Here is a 22,046-nt window from a genome sequence, read left to right as displayed (position 1 = left end):
GACCCATAACCCAGGTTCCGAGTGCCAACCAGTCCCAATTGGGACCTTTTGGACCCTGTCCTGGCGCCAGTGGCACCAGGCTCATAAATATGCCCAGTCCCAGCGCTGGAAGCACCGGGCTCATAATGCTTGGGTGGACTTACCTGCAGCATACCATGCTGCTTACTTGCCTGCCAGTTGAGTCTCTGATCCTCTTCTGTTTGGGACTACTTTTCCTGTTGGGTGGGGCAGGAGCCACTCCCTAGGTTCAGAACACTGGAACTCTTCTGGAAAGCAGGAACTCTTTTCTTACCTAGGCGAGGCTGTGGAAGGAGACACCTAAGCACTACAGGAGGCTATTTAAACCACACCCGATGTATGAATCTTGCTTTGCGTTATTCTGCATCCTCTGCAGCAGAACGCTCATCGTGTCTTCTGCATCTGATCCTGGGCCTAAGGGAAAAAGGCTTACCATCCTGAATCCAGTCTTCAGCAACACCTATAAAGACAAGAAAGAACAGGTTAGCATTACGGTCTTCAGTGACAGCGCTTCTCTTACCTGGTCCATCGGCTGTCACCAACGCCTCGCGCTGCATTCCGGCATCTGAAAGACAAAGGCTTACCTACTCTTCGCGTGCTCCGGAGGTCTTCGCACTGCATTCCGGCATCTGAAAGACAAAAGCTTACCAACTCTTCGCACGCTCCGGAGGCCTTCGGCGCTGCATCCCGCATCTGAAAGACAAAAGAAGGTGCGTTTAAAGACATTGGGTAACTTTATTACTCACGTGCCATTACTCCTTCCCACGCCGAACCCAGTGGGTATTCTGGCACCCTTCAGCAGCTCCGAACTTGTACCTGCAAGATAAAAGGACAGTTAGTGCGCATCGTGAAGCAGGCAACAAGCACTTACTTACGTGCTTCCAGGCGCTTCTATTCCTCACACGGGTTCCATCCTCAACTCACTTCAGCCCGTCATCTGCCATCGCCGGAACCCTGCAAAACAAGAGACCTCATTACAAAAGACTTTTAAAGACATTTGAAATACTCGGTACTTACCGTTCGTGCAGTAAACGACGGACAGCAGTCCTCCTAGATCAAGAGGCCTGCACCCTTATCCAGTGAAGAAACTGGTTACGGCACCCTGCCCCGAGGCAGATGGAGAGCTCGGCGTTCACTTACCTAAGGTGAGAGCGTTAACCTTTGGGGTTCTACAGGAGAAGAGAAGGGGAAGAAGAGAGAGACACCCAATAACCCCAGTTCATTAATCCCATATTTTCTATCTGCAGACATCTTACTCTTCGAGTTAGACATACAGTGCACAGAGGTCCAGCCCAAAGAGCCAACCGTGTGTTACACATCACCTTTGAGAATACGGTATTCGCCCAGTCAAGACCGGCGCCTCTGCGGGAATCAGGTGAGCGTTACAGAACGCAAAGCCTACCGCAAAACTCCCGCCCAGGCGCTATGGAAACCTCGGATACCGACCTGCTAGCCCAGTTACTTGGGGAGCTAAGAGCAGAAGTGCATGCAGCCCGTCAGGAAACGAACGCTCTAAGAAGGAAACTGATTATTTCCAAAGAGCGAACAGACGATCTCGCTAGACAATTGCTACAGTCACAAACCGGACAGACCCCATTACCTGCATCAGGGGCAAATCTTCCTTTAACATCCTCTATGAATCAAGTGCAAATCAACCAACCTGGGAATGTAGCTCTGGCTCCGCCGGAACGATTTTCTGGTGACCCAAAGAGGTTTGCAGTATTTATTAATCAGTGCCGGTTGCATTTCTTATGCCGGCCAGCAGCCTTTCCAACTGATCAAGCTAAAGTAGCTTTCGTGCTTTCGTACCTTAGTGGCAATGCGGCAGACTGGTCGATCCCTCTAGTTAATCAAGATGATCCGGTTCTCCATGATTTTCAAGCTTTTCAGCTCAGTATGGAAAAACTGTTCGCAAGTCATTCACAGGGGCAGGCCTTGGACAATGAGCTTCTTTCGTTGCGACAGGGTAATCAAGACCTTTTGGCTTATTTTGCGTCTTTCAACAGACTGATAGTGGAAACTCAATGGCCTGAGGACAAAAGGATTACGCTGTTTTATAAAGGTCTACGTGGAGAGCTCAAAGATGTGTTAGCCCAAGTAGTGAATCCCCCGCAAGACTGTTCGGACTATATAGACTTAGTCGTTCAAATAGATCACAGACTGCAGAACAGGAAGGCCGATCGTTCCAAGTTTGATGCTCGAGTATTTTCCAAACCACCAACTCCTTCCAAAGGAGTAGACTCCGGGGAACCCATGCAAATAGGGGGCCTGAAAGGACCACTAACACAAAAGGAGCGGGAAAGGAGAAAACAGTTGCAATTATGCCTCTATTGCGGAAACTCAGGGCACTTTCTTCGAGACTGTCCGGTGAAACCAGCCAAGAAGGCAGTAGGAGCTGCCGTTACCAAGGTCACAAACTCTGAGCAGGGAAACGACCTCGCCCGACAAGAATAGAGGTCCTCTTGCCGAGCGTTAAAACCAGTTCCGTGACCTCGCATTTCGTGATACCTATGGTCCTCATTAGCCCTGATCATCCGGATCGATTACATGCGATTGAAGCTTACGTCGACAGCGGTGCCATCGGCAATTATGTGGATCATGAAATGGTTTTGAGGATGAATCTAACTCTTTGTCCCAAGGCTGTAAAGGACGTCATTACTACGGTGGATGGTACGGCGATAGCCTCCGGACCAGTAACGCATACCACTCAAGAAGTGAAGCTAGTAAGTCAAGATGGACACCATGAGAAGATCGTGTTCGAAGTGATCAAGGCCCCTCAGTTACCTTGGTTAGAGAAACACAATCCTCAGATCGATTGGCGAGCAAGAACGGTTCAGTTTCCAGAATGTGTCTCTACTTGTCACCCTCCACCTGATGTTGCACTGGCAGCAATTTCTTCGAAGACTCCCCAGTTACCTCTCGAATACCTAGAAATCCAAGATGTTTTCCGGAAGGATCAGGCTAACTCTCTACCTCCTCATAGGTCTTATGACTGCCAGATAGACCTGATACCTGGATCTACTCCTCCTTGTAGTAGAATTTATGCCCTCACCGAGCCTGAGAACCTTCACCTCTGACAATACCTGGATCAATACCTAGCGAATGGGTTTATTCGTCCTTCCAAGTCCCCTGCTTCTTCAGCTTTGTTCTTCGTTCCAAAAAAAGAAGGGGACCTTAGAACTTGTATAGATTATCGTGCCCTGAACCAGATCACCTATTAAGAATAGATATCCGTTACCTTTGATCACTGAACTCCTGGACCAAGTCAGAAAAGCATGCATATATACAAAGCTGGATCTTAGAGGAGCCTACCACTTGGTACGAGTAAAAGAGGGCGATGAATGGAAGACGGCCTTCCGCACCAAGTATGGGCTATTTGAATATCAGGTCATGCCCTTCGGACTTTGCAATGCCCCGGCCGCCTTTCAATATTTTATGAACGATGTCCTCAGAGAGCTCATAGATGTGTGTGTTGTTGTTTACATTGACGACATCCTCGTTTATTCTTCATCGGAATCTGAACATCGGAAACACGTGAAAATGGTCCTCGAGAGATTGCGTCAACACAAACTTTTCGCCAAGTTGGAAAAATGTGTTTTCAACGTGACTGAAGTTGAGTTCTTGGGATTCATATTATCACCTAGCAGAGTGCGTATGGATTCAAAGAAGGTCGATGCAATTCTCAAATGGCCATCACCATCCTCCGTAAAAGGTGTTCAAAGCATGTTAGGCTTCGCTAACTTTTACCGCAGGTTTATCCCCGAATTCTCTCGAATAGTCCAGCCCATCACCGCCTTGTTAAAGAAAAACAAACGTTTTGAATGGTCTACCGAGGCGGAGCAAGCTTTCCAGAATTTGAAGACTAAATTTATCTCTGCACCAATTTTAAAACATCCTCGCCCCGAACTCCCCTCCATCGTTGAAACTGATGCTTCGAGCCTTGCCATGGGGGCAGTTCTATCACAAAAGGACCCAGTAACCAATCAGTTGCATCCCGTGGCATTTTGGTCCCGCAAATTCTCGCCTCCTGAAATCAATTACACTATTACTGATAAGGAACTTCTGGCTATCAAGTCTGCCTTTAAGGCTTGGCGGCATTATCTTCTGGGGGCCCGACACACCGTTACTGTGATTACGGATCACCGAAACCTGCAATATTTGAAAACCGCAAAAGCCCAATCCTCTAGACAACTCCGTTGGGCACTATTCTTTGCCGAGTTTGACTTCGTAATTACCTATCAACCTGGTACAAAAAACGGTAAAGCTGATGCCCTTTCTCGGATGGGAGTGGAAGAACACTTGATCAACCCTAAACCTGTACCTATCATTCCCGAACAAAGAATTCTGGGTGTAATTGCCACACAATCCATAGAGGAAGTTAAGGATAAAGCCAGGCAACTTGTAACTCCAGCAGACATACAGAATTGGCATCTGCAGGGAAAGGACTTTGCAGTGAAGGACAACTTATTGTATTTCCAAGAACGATTATACCTGCCCAGCACAGATTTACAGAAAAAGGTAATCTCTTGTTATCACGATTCCTTAATGGAAGGACATCCCGGTATGGCCAAAACCTCAGAAAAGATCAAGCGCTACTTCTGGTGGCCGTCTTGGAAAAAAGATATCAGAGACTTTATAATGTCCTGTGGAGTATGCGCCCAAAACAAGAGTCAAGAGGAAAAACCAGCCGGCCTCTTACGCCCTATTGACATCCCACCTCGCCCTTGGCATACGATTTCTATGGACTTCATCACTGATCTACCTCCATGCTCCGTATACAATACGATCCTAGTAATCGTGGACTTATTCTCCAAGATGGCGCATTTCATTCCACTCACAGGCTTGCCAACAGCAACAACTCTGGCCCGAGAATTTCTCGAAAACATCGTCCGACTGCACGGTTTTCCTTCAGTTCTAATTTCGAATCGAGGTAGTCAATTTATTTCTCATTTTTGGCAAAGTTGCTGTCGGTCGGCTCAAATTGATGTGAGACTATCGACCAGTCACCACCCTCAAACCGACGGACAAACCGAGAGGACCAATCAAACTCTGGAACAGTATTTACGCTGCATGCTGCAACAAACTGAAAAAACTTGGAAAGATATCCTTTGGATAGCCGAATATGCCTACAATAACTCTGTCCACTCGGGAACTGGGAAAACCCCGGTTTTTCTTCTATACGGCAGTCACCCTCGAACCTCGGAGTTGGATCCACTCCAAGATCTTGGAATACCAGCAGTAGACTACCTGCATTCTACAATCACCCAAGCCTTTAAGGAAGCCGTTTCTCACCTTCAAAGGGCTAAGGAACAATACAAGAAAGGAGCAGATCAACATCGGAAGGAAGCCCCCCAATATCAAGTAGGAGATCAAGTCTGGTTATCCACCAAATATCTACCTCTAAAAGGACCACGCACATTCAACCCAAGATACCTTGGTCCCTATTCCATCACTACCATAGTAAACCCAGTAGCGGTCAAGTTGGACTTGCCCCCTCACATGAAGATACATCCGGTCTTCCACGTCTCTCTATTAAAACCCGTGCAACCTCAAACCCGACTAACTAAAACTCCAAAACCTATCCTAGTTGATGGAGAACTCGAGTTTGAAGTCAAAAGCATCCTGGACTCCAAGATCTCCAAATCTAAACTATTTTACCTAATTGACTGGAAAGGCTACGGCCCCCAAGAAAGATCCTGGGAACCTGAAGAATATGTCCACGCTCCTCGTCTAATCAAAAGATTCCATCGAACATTTCCTGACAAGCCCAAACCCCCGGAGAAGCCCGGTTTGGGAGGGGCCTTGAGGGGGGGTGCTGTCATGATCTCTGCTTCCAAAAGGTCAGGACTTACCCAACTCCCTTGGAAGCAGACCCATAACCCAGGTCCAATTGGGACCTTTTGGACCCTGTCCTGGCGCCAGTGGCACCAGGCTCATAAATATGCCCAGTCCCAGCGCTGGAAGCGCCGGGCTCATAATGCTTGGGTGGACTTACCTGCAGCAGACCATGCTGCTTACTTACCTGCCAGTTGAGCCTCTAATCCTCTTCTGTTTGGGACTACTTTTCCTGTTGGGTGGGGCAGGAGCCACTCCCTAGGTTCAGAACACTGGAACTCTTCTGGAAAGCAGGAACTCTTTTCTTACCTAGGCGAGGCTGTGGAAGGAGACACCTAAGCACTACAGGAGGCTATTTAAACCACACCCGATGGATGAATCTTGCTTTGCGTTATTCTGCATCCTCTGCAGCAGAACACTCATCGTGTCTTCTGCATCTGATCCTGGGCCTAAGGGAAAAAGGCTTACCATCCTGAATCCAGTCTTCAGCAACACCTATAAAGACAAGAAAGTACAGGTTAGCATTACCGTCTTCAGTGACAGCGCTTCTCTTACCTGGTCCATCGATTTTCACCAACGCCTCGCGCTGTATTCCGGCATCTGAAAGACAAAGGCTTACCTACTCTTCGCGTGCTCCGGAGGTCTTTGCACTGCATTCCGGCATCTGAAAGACAAAAGCTTACCAACTCTTCGCACGCTCCGGAGGCCTTCGGCGCTGCATCCCGCATCTGAAAGACAAAAGAAGGTGCGTTTAAAGACATTGGGTAACTTTATTACTCACGTGCCATTACTCCTTCCCACGCCGAACCCAGTGGGTATTCTGGCACCCTTCAGCAGCTCCGAACTTGTACCTACAAGATAAAAGGACAGTTAGTGCGCATCGTGAAGCAGGCAACAAGCGCTTACTTACGTGCTTCCAGGCGCTTCTATTCCTCACACGGGTTCCATCCTCAACTCACTTCAGCCCGTCATCCGCCATCGCCGGAACCCTGCAAAACAAGAGACCTCATTACAAAAGACTTTTAAAGACATTTGAAATACTCAGAACTTACCGTTCGTGCAGTAAACGACGGACAGCAGTCCTCTGAGATCAAGAGGCCTGCACCCTTATCCAGTGAAGAAACTGGTTATGGCACCCTGCCCTGAGGCAGATGGAGAGCTCGGCGTTCACTTACCTAAGGTGAGAGCGTTAACCTTTGGGTTCTACAGGAGAAGAGAAGGGGAAGAAGAGAGAGACACCCAATAACCCCAGTTCATTAATCCCATATTTTCTATCTGCAGACATCTTACTCTTCGAGTCAGACACACAGTGCACAGAGGTCCAGCCCAAAGAGCCAACCGTGTGTTACACATCACCTTTGAAGATACGGTATTCGCCCAGTCAAGACCGGCGCCTCTGCGGGAATCAGGTGAGCGTTACAACTGTAAGGTGGCTTTCTTCGGTGGCCCCCTATCTTTTACAAATGTTTTCGTGTGCGCGGATACTGCCAGAAACACTTCCAAAACAAGACAGCATTAAACTTCTCACACTCAAGTAATAGTATTTCACAAGGTGACCTTTGAGGGGGATCAATGAGCTGTGGAAGCACAAAGTGAAAAAATGCAGTTGTCTTGTCTGCAAAATGATACGATTAAATGGATGTTCGTGCTCACTCCACCACAACAAATTACAGCGTGTGGATTAAAATGTGTTTTGAACTAATATTTCCCTCAAATTGGCCTCTTCAGTTTTTAAAACTAAGGCCATCATCTGCACTGTTTGCTTGAAACAGCGCTTCTGGAGCTGTATGGGAGTACAAGTTCTCATAATGAGATTTCATTATGTTGCTTCAAAGCAAGAATGTATTTGCCTTCTGAGTGAAGGCCACACGAGTTGCTTCTTTGGTTGACAGCTCAGTATGCCCGCGCATCCGCATGAATGTAAAGGGGCAATTGTTTTTTGACCATGAGCCCAAGAGAAAAATGCTCGCTATTCACGGAATGAAAGGGTAAAAAAAAACAGCAATTGATAAGGTTATGTTTTAAAATGTTTGCAAGGGACATGCATATCAGTCAACGAAGATTCTTCGCTGCAAACACATTCATGACTGATTTGCCGAAAAAAAATGGAGGCTGTAAATATTTTGTAAGTTTACTTTGGCCCACTGTACAGTGAACCATGCTTTATTTTTACATAACTGCACATCTATTTGTGCTAATGTAATTGACGTATTATTTTTCTGCCCTTGTACAATTTTCTTGTAATGTTGCAGAGTGCAGAGGTTGCTCATTTGCAGCGTATGACTGCACTCAACCTTTTTTACTACTTATATTTCTAATTTGAAATGCTTACTTTGTCCACATAGGTTTGTGTATAACTTTGCACATTTTTTTGGTCTTCTTTGAAATGAGGAGACGTAATTTTTTTTAAATGTGTCCACTCTTTTTTGTTTCATACCTAAATTATCGTCTTTCTGCGTACTTGCCATTTTGTTTGCTCTTACGGTGCATGCAAAATTTTGCAGTTTCTAACCTCCACCTATAGGTACACTTGGACATTAGTAACATTATACTAAAATGTCAACTTTGAGCACGTATTTTTGTGTAGCACTTTGCACAATTTCAATTTGATCTTTTAAAACATTTTGGTACAGGTTGGTTACTGACACTTATTTTTTGCACCCTTTCCCGCCTAGGTATATTTTGCCGTACTGTGCGTGCCATGGTTTTCAAATCCCGAGTGAGGGCTTCTTCGGACTGCAAATACAACTGCTGGTGAGCGGTTGCCGGTCTATAACAATAATGTGTAATGACACTGTGAGCCCGCTTTGTCCGTTTGCTGAACTCGCTATTCGGAGCAACATGACATCATTTATGGTGCTGTAGGCTCAACGTCATGACGACTTCTGGGAAATAACTGTGGAAACAAAGCGACTGCTTCAACGAAGACCCCAAAATGTTTGTTTCAACAACAAAAAACGGCCTCCTCATCTTCAACATTTGCAATGCCTCCCTAACTAGCATTGTAATCATTGCATTGAGTATCCAATTATTTCGATGGTCTCTGCAAGTTTGTTATTAAATAAATCTACTTTGTAACCTGTAAAATGGTCACGTGTTCTTTGCCATTCCCCTGTTTTATTTGCAATTGTAACTTATTACCTTGTACGTCGCTGATTGTTTATTTACAGGTTCTGCGTCACGCCACGTACTTGGGCTTTTTGTAACCTACAATGGAAAGGGAAGAGGGGCTATGTATGCAATAACCGCCTTCCCTTTCTATGGCGGCCATCTTGAAAGAGGATTTTCTTTTGTGATCCTTACTGCCAAAGTCACCTCGGATTACTAAAAGTACACGTCCTTTTTAGTAGCATGCGTTACTGCATTCGTAATTTAGACTATAGCTGGCAAAGATTATTGCGCCTATGTACTTTACAGAGAAATAAGTAGTACGTGGAGTGTATTCAAGTTTTATTTTTTTTTCATTTATACTGTGAAAGGTCATTATTAACCCATTATTAACTTTGTTTATGGGTGGCTTTATTTTTTGCCACGGTAGGCAATATGATAATATGTGACCGGCATTGAGCAAAAAGGCATCAGACGGTAATATGAGTAACTGTATGTGTGGCAACACATTTTTTCGTCAGTTATGTGCAAGTAGCAACTCAGTTTCTTATGCTTTTACATTATACCACTGCTGCTGTTTCTTAGGGAGGAAGGCTGCATTTAGCTGATGTCTTTTTCAGATAAGTACAACTTTCCCTACCAATATACAATGTGTAGTGCATTGGCAATCGTTGCATACCAATACGTGTTGGCGTTGTGTAAGGCAAATGTTGAAGGTGGACGTTCCTACATGATTATAAAATCTATTTCCACATTGCCCAACAGGCACACTTTGTTCCGTTAAGGGTGTACTGATTCTGGGACATGTCACGGGGCTGTACAACAGTATATTTTCATGTGGCATTCTTCGGAAGCTATATACTGTTTACCAAACGACCCTTCCTAAAGGGACCTTTTGGTTATGTTGCAATAATGAAAATCTGTGACATGCCGTACAACATTTTTTTCTTAGCTACACATTATTCTTAAATTGTACTACTAAAAACCCGTCCAATTCACACACAAAAAAACTGTGTTAAGGGGACGTTATGGTAAGTTGCGCTACTAAAAACCTGTGAAATTCCCTAAAAAAAATTAATCATCATGACATTATGGTTTGCGGTAAAACCGAAAAACCCCTGACATTCGCCAGTTATGGTAGCCTAAGCAACCATAACTGCCTGCACCACTGTGCACTGCTAACACTAACACCAGCTAAGCAACCATAACTTGCGCCACCACCGTGCACTGCTAAGACTAACACCCAGGACATCAAAGATGACATCACAAATATCATTCAACCCTGTTGCCCTGCCTCAACTACCTTTTCTTCCTTGACCCGTTTCTCCACCTCTCTTTCTCCCTCTTTTTGTTCCATTTCTTCAATTCTTCTCTTCATCCATTGCAAATCGTCCACCCTTTTCTCTCTTGCATTCCTACTTTGGACATCCCTCTTTCTTCCTTCCTCCTCCACCCCCCTGGTTTGCCTTCCATTTCAGCCACATTCTCACGCTCCCTCTCTCCTTTACCTCCTCAAATTTTCCTGCTCGGTCCTATGTCTCCACTGTTTCCTCTGCTTCATGTTCTACTCTATGCCTTCTCTGCTCTTCTCTAGCTCTTTTCCACCTACTCTTTTCTCTACCTCATCTACCTTCTTGTTCTCTCTCCTTTTCTACCTCCACTCCTGTCTCTGCTCTTGTTTCTCCATCCTTTTTATGCATCCCTCACCTCTGCCTTCACTCTCTATCTCTCACTTGCTTTGATTCACCATCGTTCTCTCATCTTCTCATCTTTAATGCAGGACTGTAACTTGCTCCTCTACCTCTGTGTGCTCCTGACTCCAAGACCTCCTTCTGTCCTTACTCCTCTTTTTATGCCTTCACATTATCTGGCCCAGGACAAGCAGATGGTTGAGTGTGTTCAGTTGTTCCTGGCGCATAGGACTGTGTCTTGTGGTTGCTTGCTGTTTGTTTAGACTACAGACTTATAAGGTGTTATTAATTAGTAATTGGACCTTTTCCACAGCTCTGCTGGCCAATGTTGCAGTACATCTTGAAATCATTTTATAGGCAGATAATGATACTGTTGGTTCTGAGGGACAGTGCCTAATGCAGTCTCCAATTATGTAGATTGCAAGTTTGTGGCATATTCGGTACCACAAGAGTGGGCGTGCCCATGTCCTGTGAACAACTGGGAGAGCAGCGCTCATGGTATTTTCTATGTCAGTGAACCTTTCCTTCCTATCTGGACTGGTTTTTGTGGAAGCTTCGTGAACCAACCAGTTATTCGCCCAACTCCTGCTGTGTTTTTCATGAGGTGACATCTTCCAACACCATATAGGCAATTTAAAGAATTTAGGTTAAGGGCTTAGCTTGCAGTGCAGCATGCACCTGAAGCCCCTCTACTACTTGTGATCCAGTGTAAAGTGAAAGGAAGCTTGTGTTTGTTGCATGTCGATTGGGTTGCATAAAAGTACATCTGTGCAAATAAGAGTTATGAAAGTTTAATGTTATGTAATTAGCTTCCAAGTTTGTGCATGCTCCAATGTATCACCAGCAAACAAATGGCACATCCGAAAATATTTTTAGGAAAGGGATGTGTCTTTAATTTGGCTAAATAAAATTACTAGGTGTAGTGGGGCCTTCTGTTCTACTTTATATAATACTCTGGTGTGAGCAATTGCCATCTGGCAAGGGTGCAAACCCTGGCTTTTTTTGATTATTAACAAAGAGAATGATCAGGGAAATTCGATCTCCAAAAGAGATAATCTGCGAACAGATTCCCCTTTTCCATTGACTCAATGCCAAAAACACAGTGCACTCGTGCCCTTCCACATCAGTAGCCTGATCCATGGCAACTGCTCTACTCATGGCACAGAGCAGGCTCGAAGGCCATGGGATGCCCACTTGACAGAGGCAGAGACAGCCAAGTACCTGGGGCTCAGGCGTGGCATTTAATATGCCCCCCTGTACCTAAGACAATGATGATCATAAGTATCTCATGCTGGTGGCTGGTTAAACTCTAAATAAAAGCTACACCTGAGTTTAGGCATAGTGCATGGTACGACTGCCAGATTCCAATTGATATCGCATATGTGTCAGCTCCTGTGAACCAGCTGTGCTGTGAAAGGTGATGTATATTCCGGTCAGCTGGGTGTAGCCCTGGCTGACCTGATGGCAGGATAGGAACAGGGGGGCCGAGCCTCCTATTTTATCTCCTTGTGAGGGCAGGTAACATCCTCTGCCTGAGAAAGCAGCAAAGCAGACAGCTATCCTGGGCCCGGGCATCAAACGAGCACACCCATTCAAAAGGAGTAGCCTCAGACCAGGGTGCTGCATCTCTAAAGGCATTTGTTCTCAATGAGAAGGAACGGGGGCAGGATTATGAGAGGCGGGAGGGCTATGGTCAAGGGAAAGAAGCTTCTACCATTTTAATTCTCACTGTCCCTTGCTCTCTTTGCTGTCTCTTCCACTTGCTCTGGAGCAAAGAACTTTGGGTGTGACATCAGATTGTCATGGTCCGTCACATTCAGGAGCAGGTATTGGACCACTAAAGCAGGATATCTTTTAAAAGAAGGGGTCCCCCATCCCTTCTTCAGATTCACTCAGGTCCTCTCCGATCCTTTGTGGCCGCAGATTTGTTCTGAAAATCTCACTTGACTTCCTGTATTCGTGTTTCACTCAACAAAGCCCCCACCCTGAGGTGAAGAAGAAATCAGCCAAGACAGGAGGATGATCTGTCCCCTACCACTCCCAGGGCACATCAGGAGTAAACTCTGCTGTGGATCAGGACCTACCACTCGCCAGAATCCCGAGAACTGGGCGAGCAGATCCTGAACAGAATCTTCCTATCTCATGTCCCCCTGAGAGGGGTTCAAAGCACCCACAGGACCAGACCAGCCGAAGCTCACAGTTCTAACAATACCAAACCCGCTGCTCTGCATTCACTGCACATGGAAAAAGAGGAAAGTTGCTGACGCTGGTGGCTGCACTCCTCCACCACATCCAATACTGCTTGCACTTTCGACCAGCTCAACACTGCATAAGTTTCTTGCTAAGCCTGTCACTTGCTAGGTCCGAAGCAACTGCTCAACACCGGGACCTGAGCTGAATCACTGGACATTCACATGCCGACTCTATCTGGGGGTTACAAGAACAGCTGAGTCCCAACTAACTATCATCGATCGCACATCGACACACCCAACATAACCGCTTCATCACCCACTGTCTTGAACAGCTGGAGTGTCACTCATCGATCCCCCCAGCGGGTAGAGCCAACTCAGCCTGGCCAACTGTGAAGCATTCCTGGTATCGCCCCGGCATGCCTCTTTGAGAGCCGGCTTTCTACCACTCAGAGCACCCGTCTTCAGCCCTACTTGACACATGCTTGCTGCTGCGGCCTTCATGATTATATGTGCCCAAACCTAAGCTGATCAGCTCGCATCTATCTTTGTTTGACACTGTGTCAGCCCACCAAGAACCAAAAACTGAATCAAGGAACTGTTGAGTCTGAATTGCATCCTCTGTACACTTTGATCCTAGACACTGGTTAGATCATGATCGCTGCTGTTTTCACCCATACATCTTTCTTGTGGTTAGTACTTTACATACCACCCCTGAAACTATGTTCAGAGTGCTACATTCTCCAGTCTGTCGCATCTTCTCTGGTCTTCCTTTGTAGTGGGTTTTTGTACAGTATTCTCTATTCATTCTACATGAAGATGGTGTGCTTGATTAAAGGATATATATTTGTACACTTCTCCCTACCTTAACCTATTACCTTACCCCACCCCACATCTATATTTAAGAAAAAATAACCCAAAATAATTAACAAATTTAACTCCAAAAATGCGGTCAATTCTGAACAGGTCAATTTGATATTGGATCAATTTGGGTAATACCGTTGTATCTTCACAATGTATGAGCAAACACATGCCATTACATTTCATGAGACAATATAATGCCTCATTACACTAAACAAAACAGTGGCAGGCGTATCAAACGAATACAGCGATAAGGTGATGGAAATTCACTTAAATTGACTTAAATAGGACTGTATGGATATTTGTAGGCAGAAAGTATGTGTGAGCTAAGATACATGATTTTTCATGTTTTACAGTTTTCTTTTCAAGGACGTCATTTATTTTTGATTGATCTGGCAATGTAGGCGACCATGATAATATTTGGTAAGCAGCCTATGAGTATTTTACTGTGATGATGCAGCCTGATTTAAGAGGGTATACCTAGTCCTAGAAGCAAACCAGTTGTGTTCAATTCGGTATTACCCAAATTGATCGAATACCAAATTGACCTACTCAGAATTTACCCCATTTTTGGGATGAAATTTGTTAAGTGTTTTTGTTAATTTATATTAAATATAGATATGGGGTGGGGTAAGGCAAAAGGTTAAGGTAGGGGGAAGTGGTTGGAGGAGGCTCTCCCACTGCATTATTTAAAAAGTAAATAGAACCAAAAAAAAATCGCTCAATTCTCCAGTAGGTACATTTTTTTTCGATGAACTCATAATAATCCTTCAATTCACATGCAAACAGTCTGTGGCTTCTCTTTGGTTCCTGATGTACGTCTTGCATTGTCGCCATAAAATTTCCACTCCCTGATTCACCAAGAAACATAAGCATGTTCTTTTTTCCACCCTCATCACAGTATTCACAGCTCTACATAGGAGCCAAGAGGACCGCTAATCCTCCACACATCTTTGCTGTGGCCGATATTGCATACCAGTCGATGGTGACCTACAAATCAGATCAGGTAATGAAATCAATATTCAGAAAAACGTAAGGTATGTGTTGTATACTATTTTGCACAATTATAAGTGAAGTGAAATATGTACCTTTTCTATTCTTAGTGTATTGTCATTTCGGGGGAGAGTGGTGCAGGGAAAACAGAAAGTGCTCACCTTCTGGTTCAGCAACTCACAGTCCTTGGGAAGGTATGTCACTGATTTTAAATAAGATGCTTTCTATCCATTTCATATGGGCCCCCTTACGATATATTTAGGGTAGTGAAAATGCGTTTTTGGCATGCACAAATGGTATTTACGCATTATCACATGAGCATCAATGTAAATGGGTTGACACTAATGCCCATTTGTGGATATAGAAAATGAATTTGAGTTGCTGTTTACATGTAAAGGGTTATAATGCCATTATTAAGCCAGGAAACGGCCTACATAGACAAATGCTAAGCTCTTATAGAATGCATTCAAGTGTCTGTTTATCTTTTCATGCATTAACATATATGTCATTTCATTTAATATGAAGAATGGAATAGGACTAGATTTGCCTTATCAGGTGGTGGTAACTGGGCAGTGAAGGTCTATGGGAGGGGGTTGTGGGTCTTCATTAAGACGTGCACAAACATGTGTATGTATATTTCCAAAATCAAGCATCACAATTACATTGAATTTATGCTACATTTTAATTTATTTATATTATATTTCACTCACGCTTCCTTTCTGTCTCTCAGAGCACACTTGGCACATGGGTGGTGGGAAAGAGGTTGCCATCACTTGAAAATAAAAACTGTACAAAAAAACAGTGTAAAAGAGGATAATAGGTCGATCGAAATTGTGATTACAAGCTCCGCAGTAATTGATGCAATAGGGAGGTTTTGTACAAATGGCAGTATATTCCAAAACTCACAAGAAGGAAGCAAAGCTTTAAAAGGCTGATTCATAGTGATATGATATGATACGTCATGTATAACGCACCTGTACACAAGTGTTTCTAGGCGCGACAAGACAAGCGAGGGGAGACAAGAAACACAATCTTACTAGGCCTTGTGTCATTCAGATCGTGCAAGCGCTGCAACATAAAGTGCAGGGGGAAGGGAGGAGGGAGAGTGCCAGAGAGAGGGAAGGGAGGGTCATTCAGTCAGGACAGCAATGCTCTGAGTAAGTGCAGCCAGGGCAGTGCGCCTCCGGGTAAGTGTTGGCGGCAGGGGACTGAGGGTAGCAGTTACAGCTCCTATGTGCGCGGTAGGCCCGGAGGCAGTGCAGGGGAGACTGATCATGGAGGAGCCTGGTACCCAGTAGACTCTCAGGGTAGACAAGCAGCCAGTCGATGCAGGCGACATGTAGGTCAGCAGTGGAGCTAGAGAGAAAGCAGAGTAGAAAAGGAAGGTCTTGAGCTTCCTCCGGCACTTCAGGTGGTCTGGCTCAAGTATGAGAGGGGCAGGGAGGCCATTCCAGAGGGAGGCACCTGCAGAGGACAGAGAGATCTACTCCCCACTCTCTGCCTGAAGAAGTGTCTGACCCTCAGAGAGTTTGAGGTAGCTGAGCGAAGGGCTCGAGAAGGAAGGTATTTTGGAAGAGAGAGTTGGATGTAGTGCGGGCCCTGGCACCAGAATACCTTGTGGACGATACAGAGAGTCTTGAACTTGATCCTTGCATCCACTGCGAGCCAGTGGAGAGATTTCAGGGCTGCAGAGATATGGTCCCTGGACTTGAAGCCAAGGACAAGTCTCAAAGTCCTGTTCTGGATTAGTTGCAGAGGGTGTAGAGTAGAGGAATGCAGATTGAGGAAAAGGCTGTTTCAGTAGTTCAGCCTAGAGAAAAAAGGGCTCTGGAGACAGTGCGCTTCTAGGGGAAAGTGAGAAAAGGAAGAATACCTTAGAGGAGGTGCAGCAGGTAGTGGGCCTTCTTGGCATGGTCCAGGATGTGGGGAGAGAAGGAGAGAGTGGAGTCGAAGATGACACCAAGGTTTCTTGCCTTACAGGAAGGCAAAGGAAGAGTGCCCAAGGAGGGAAGCCAGAGTGAGAGAGGGAAAGCGGGAGCAGGGGTCCCAATGAGATGGATCTCCATCTTACCGGCATTAAGACAGAGATCATTGGAGGCACACCACTCCTAAATCATGAATGGACAGTCAGGAATGAGTGAGAGAGAAGAGGAGGCTGAGGGGAGCCTGAAAGAGAGCCGAGTGTCATCGCATAACACTGAAAGTTAGAGCAGAAGGTAGAGATCAGGTGGGCCAAAGGGGCCAAGTAGACATTTAAGAGCCAGTGTGAGAGGATAGAGCTTGGGGGAACACCAGAGGTGGAGAGAGAGAGGTGGTGGTGAAAAGGATCCAAGTTGTACCTGGGGGATCGGTCCAGGAGGAAGGAGGTCAACCACTCCAGGGCCTGATACATGATGCCCAGTTTCGCAGAGTCGTTTGATCAGGATGGAGTGATTGACCATGTTAAAGGCAGAAGAAAGGTCAAGGAGGATGAGGACAGAAGGAAGGCTAGAGCCAGGATTAGTGAGCAGATCTTCACGTGTGTTCAGTAGAGCGGTTCCCGTGCATCTGGCTGCTCTGAAGCCGGACTGATGGTCATGGAGATAACCAACAGTTTTATTGTGGAGTGTAAGTTGGGAAATGGCCAGCTTTTCCAAGAGTTTTCCCAGGTAAGGAGTGATAGAGATCGGGCAACAGTTTGCCATACAGGTAGGATCAGCAGAAGGCTTTTTAAGGAGGGGTGCACAAGGGAGTGCTTGAGGAATGAGGAGAAGGATCCATTGGCGAAAGAGTGATTGCAGAAATCGGCCAAGGCTTGAGCAAAGTTGCCGATGTGGCCCTTGATGGTACTATAGGAGCAGGGAAGCACCTGTTTAGCCCACACTTTCATAGATCTGACTCGTCTAGAAACATTGTCAGATGTTGTCAAAGGAAAAGAGGAGAAAGGAGTAGGAGTGGGAGAGTCGGCCAGAGGGGGGCGAGAGAGGTAGAGGGAGAGGAAGAAGATAGAGAGGGGTTTTATTGGTGAATTGAGAAGCCAGAGCAATACAGAGGGCCTGGGAGGGAACAGGAGAGGTTGAAACTGCATAAGGATTGGCCAGCTCCTTGCAGTTTTTTAAAGAGTTTGGCCATGTTAAGGCTTTTGAATGACATTGGTATCTTGGAAGTCAGAGTGTTTCATAGTGTTTGGGACATATAGAAAAGGTAAGACGCTCTCCTTGGCGGCTCTAAAGAAGTGGGTGAGATTTGAAACTGTAAAATTGTAATGAAATAGATCTATGAAAATAGGTTTAGTTTTCAAAGGATTCCTTTTATGGAACAATGACACCAACTCAATAATCACCACGATGCAATCCATTACACCCCACCACCTCGCCATTTTAATCTGAAAATTGAGTTTTATTTCAAATAAAAATAAAAACATTCCTAAAAGTGAACTTTCAATACTGGGGATGTCAACCACAATAAATCAAATAAACAAGACGTATCTCACTAATGTCTTCATTTAAATTCAATCTACAGTATGGAATTATAGTTGAACCAAACCCACCCGCCCCTTGATATGAAAAGGTCAAGCAGTTCACAGAATAAAGTTGGAAACAAAACAATTCACTTTGTTTTTCCTGAAATAATTGTCAAGTATTGGCATCAGAGAAACAAGAAATACATTTGCTTTTGTAATCTGGTTCATGGATTAATTCTAATCTAAAATGTCGGACACTATCTGGGACAAAACATGGGTTCCTAGCTTGAGCATAGCTACTGTTGGATATTTTTATGGCGGTGAATTGGCTTTAATTATTTTAAATGCTTGGGTTCAGGAATTCTGTTTTTTATGGAATGTGGGGACAGCAGCGCATAGCTCTCTGAATATTCTGAAGGAATGAGGTTCACCCTCAAAACACCACAGGTCCATGTGATCATTTAGGAATATATTTAAATTCCTTTGTTAACGATGAAAAACACCAACCACAAATAATTTGCATGCACATTTCAATTTGGGATGTATGAGGCCTCCATAGATCCCAAATTGCTGAAGAAAAGCCTTATTACGGTGAACCTACCCAGGGATTAAATTCTAATTATTCATCAGAAAGCACATTAGCCTTGTATTATATTCCCCCTTTCAGTGGCATAGCTTATAAACAGGGTTCTCCCAAACTGGTTCATTTGTCTGAATACTCTAGAATTATTGAACTCACATTTGGGTTGCATTTCAAAGGCATAGGACATATATGGTCATCAGCTGGCATCAGGCACCACCACCCAATACGTTCTTCCTTTCAGTCTTTGCACCTGCTCCCAAAAATCCATTTCAGCTAATCTTTCATGTTTTAGGATGCATTCAGTCTCATCTAAAAGCTTGCTTAAGGAGATTTCTTATTAGCTACTCTTTCTTCAAATTCCAATAAGCTTTTCTCCTGTTAGAGTGACTCTTCTTCTTGCCAAAACATAATCTTCTTCCTATTTGTTACAAGTTACATACCCAATGAACACCACCTGTGCAGAATTATTTAACACAGCATTTTTGGATTGGACCAACCTGTGATAAGTTTGCTTGATGTTTTCATACCCGCTGGGGACCTCCTCCTTGATTTCTTGCCCATTCAATTTTCTATGCTGTAAGGGAATGTGTCTGCTGTGAGTTAGCCTTCCCTTCAGGAATGAGTAATTTATTTGGACTGAAATCTTCATTTTTCTTAATTTCCTATATGGGTATGTGCCATTAATAAGACTTATATATTCACATGTGCAAGAATATTCAGAATCCGAAGACATCCTTTATGTTTATCTCGCTGAATGCATAACATAGCCATTAAAATATGTGGATTTATTCAGAAATAATGCATTTTAATATATCCTTTGCACATGGCTGTGATTCCTCTTTTTTGTATTCCTCTTTTTCTGCTAAATTCAGATGTCTTTCTTTTTCAAATCAGACAAAATGGTTTGGGAATTAGAACTAAAATGCTCTTCCCACACACACTCGTGAATCTATATATATTTATTTAAAATAGGCTTTTGTTTTATAAATGTACTAATTTACCTTCAGAGACCATCGTCTGAGTATGACAGGTGGAACAAAGTGATCATTTTAGTAGGATGTTTAATGTAACTGATACTTTCTTCATGAGGCCTTAATGGATTGGTCAGAGGTTAAAATCTGTGTATGCATCTGCTCCTTTTGAAGTCATATATAAAGTTTGACCAGTGTGACAAATCCTTGGATACCGTCCTTTCTCCCATAGGGAAAACCCTTCTATTGTGGCCAGGCAGGTGCAGCCACAGTCCAATAATCCCCCTGGGGATGGTGCAACATAGGAGGGTGACAGAGCGAGGGAACACCCTCATGGGATATGGGATGACACCCTCTGAGAGATGGGGTACACTTCTGCCATGATCCCAACTCCCTCGGCCTCTTACCCTCCCCTTAGTACAAGACCCCTCAGTACTTCTGTGTCTGCAAACATGGTAGAAGCTTGTCTTCCTTTCCATTATACTGAGACTGAGTACTGCAGTGAGCAGACCAGCCTATTCAATTGGTCAATTCTAACGAACCAATAAAAAGCAAGGAAGGACTCCAAACAAATACCAGTCCTCCCTGGAGGAGCCGTGAAGCAGTAGACCATGTCTGATGTAGCTGGAAAGGAAGCCGGGACATTCAGAATGAGGTTGAGCTCTGGGGGGATGATCTCGAGATACTGGCTGGGATGGCAGGCTGGCGGGCGAATATGGCAAGCGATACTGAGGTGTCAGAAAGATGCTGACTTTCTGAAGGGAGGCTGGTGCTGGAGAGCCACAGCAGACCAAGTAGAGCCTTCACAAGAAGGACAAGTCCCATGGCTAGGAGAAGGTAAAGGCCCTCGCAAGCCAAACCCACAGATATGCGAAAGGGCAGGGAACGCTAGGAAGCAGAAGAAGTTGCGGCAACTGAGAAGGTGGAAAGAGTACGCCGAACCTAGGGACTGGGATGCTGATAAGCAGATGAAGTTGTGGGAGAAGAAGTTGGGGCAGATAAGGGGAAACAATACCCCAAACCTAGGATCTGGGACCCTAATGAGTGGGAGTCATTGTAGAAAGCTGAAAGGGGAAGGAGTACCCTGAACCCAGGGTCTGCGACCCCCCCTGGGTGGAAGGGGTTGTGGCAAGCAAGGAAGACAGAGGAATATCCCGAACAGAGGGTCTGGGACCCTGCAAGTGATAGCGAAGAAGCTGTTACTACTTTGGTTGTATATGGTAGTGCTTGGCAGGAGAGTAAACCAAGCCTACCCAGAAATAGGAAGACAGAAGTGCATACCACAGTTGGTAATCTTCAAAGTCACAGTACTTGGGAGAAAAGTGAACCAGGAAGCCTGCACAATAGGTAGTACTTGGCAGGGGAGTACACCAAGTCTATCTAGAAGGAGAACTGCTAAAGTCAGGTGAGTCTGGGACTCACATCAATATAAAGAAGGACAGTTGTGGCACAGGTTGTACTTGGGAGGAGAATAAACAAAGTCTACCTGGGAAGATAATTGTGTTTTTTACACAGGTCTGGCACTCACACCCATATAAGAAGAACAATTGTAACTAGTCTTCTTAATCACAGTACCGAGGAGAAGAGTGAACCCGGCTGGATGTGTAAAATGAAAAGAAACCTGGGGAGGGATTGTAAACATTGTGGCGACGTCAAGAGAAGGCAGACATATGTTTGACACCTGTGGAACTTTGTTTGCTTTTGCACCATTTTGAAACTTTGTGTTTGGAACTTTTGAAAAGAACTCTAAAGGATCTGCTAAATTGTAAGTGTGAGGGCAAGAGTTAGGGTTTTGACGCAACGGTGGACAATTTCTATATTTTCACATCCTGCCTGACCCCTTTAAGATTTATGTTGAGGTAGGGAAACCCCTCTTAGTGTTAGGGCTACTGAGGGCTTTGCCAACAGGATTTCTACCTTAATAATACTCTGTAGCATCAGAAATGTCACCTGTGTATAAGACCCTGAAAATCCATATTCTGGAATTTAGTACGACTTTTTTGTATTTAGAAAACGGGCCAATTGTCTCAGGTAAACAAGGCCGGGCCCATTAAGACAGCGCTGACTTGATCAATTGATGAATAATGTGACATGTTTATTCCTGTTTTCAAGAAAGCTGACTCTTTCACAAGCGTACAGTTTCAAGTGAACTGGAGTTCACAGCTTAGGTTCATAGGCTGTGAAAGGTACAGGGGAGATATGTTCTGTCCAATGCAACAGAAAAAGGTTCACTTTAAATCAATTATAGTTGTAATAACACTACATAATAGACTGTTCTCTTAACAGATATTATATTGATGCTGTATTTAATGAATATTTAAGAGAGATATCTAATGTTTGCCTAGTCATTTTCTT

General features: G+C 44.7%; 1 protein-coding gene across 6 annotated transcripts in view; it reads left to right on the top strand.

Moving 5' to 3' along the window:
- Positions 1-22,046, top strand: part of MYO3A (myosin IIIA) — a 2,295,212-nt gene that overhangs the window by 650,264 nt on the left and 1,622,902 nt on the right. For 5 of the 6 annotated variants that reach the window (XM_069648154.1, XM_069648153.1, XM_069648152.1 and 2 more), the window contains exons 13-14: positions 14,604-14,708; positions 14,806-14,889. In XM_069648154.1, the coding sequence (XP_069504255.1) occupies positions 14,604-14,708; positions 14,806-14,889 (189 nt within the window). Of the gene's footprint in view, positions 1-8,528; positions 8,822-14,603; positions 14,709-14,805; positions 14,890-22,046 lie in introns of those variants that run through there. The other variant, XM_069648156.1, reaches the window with a different exon arrangement.

This window comes from Ambystoma mexicanum, chromosome 2q, assembly GCF_040938575.1.
Source record: "Ambystoma mexicanum isolate Mex_15411 chromosome 2q, UKY_AmexF1_1, whole genome shotgun sequence".
Classification (NCBI taxonomy): Eukaryota; Metazoa; Chordata; class Amphibia; order Caudata; family Ambystomatidae; genus Ambystoma; species Ambystoma mexicanum.
The sequence above is the reverse complement of the archived record's forward strand: the minus strand, read 5'-3'. Positions and strand labels throughout refer to the sequence as shown.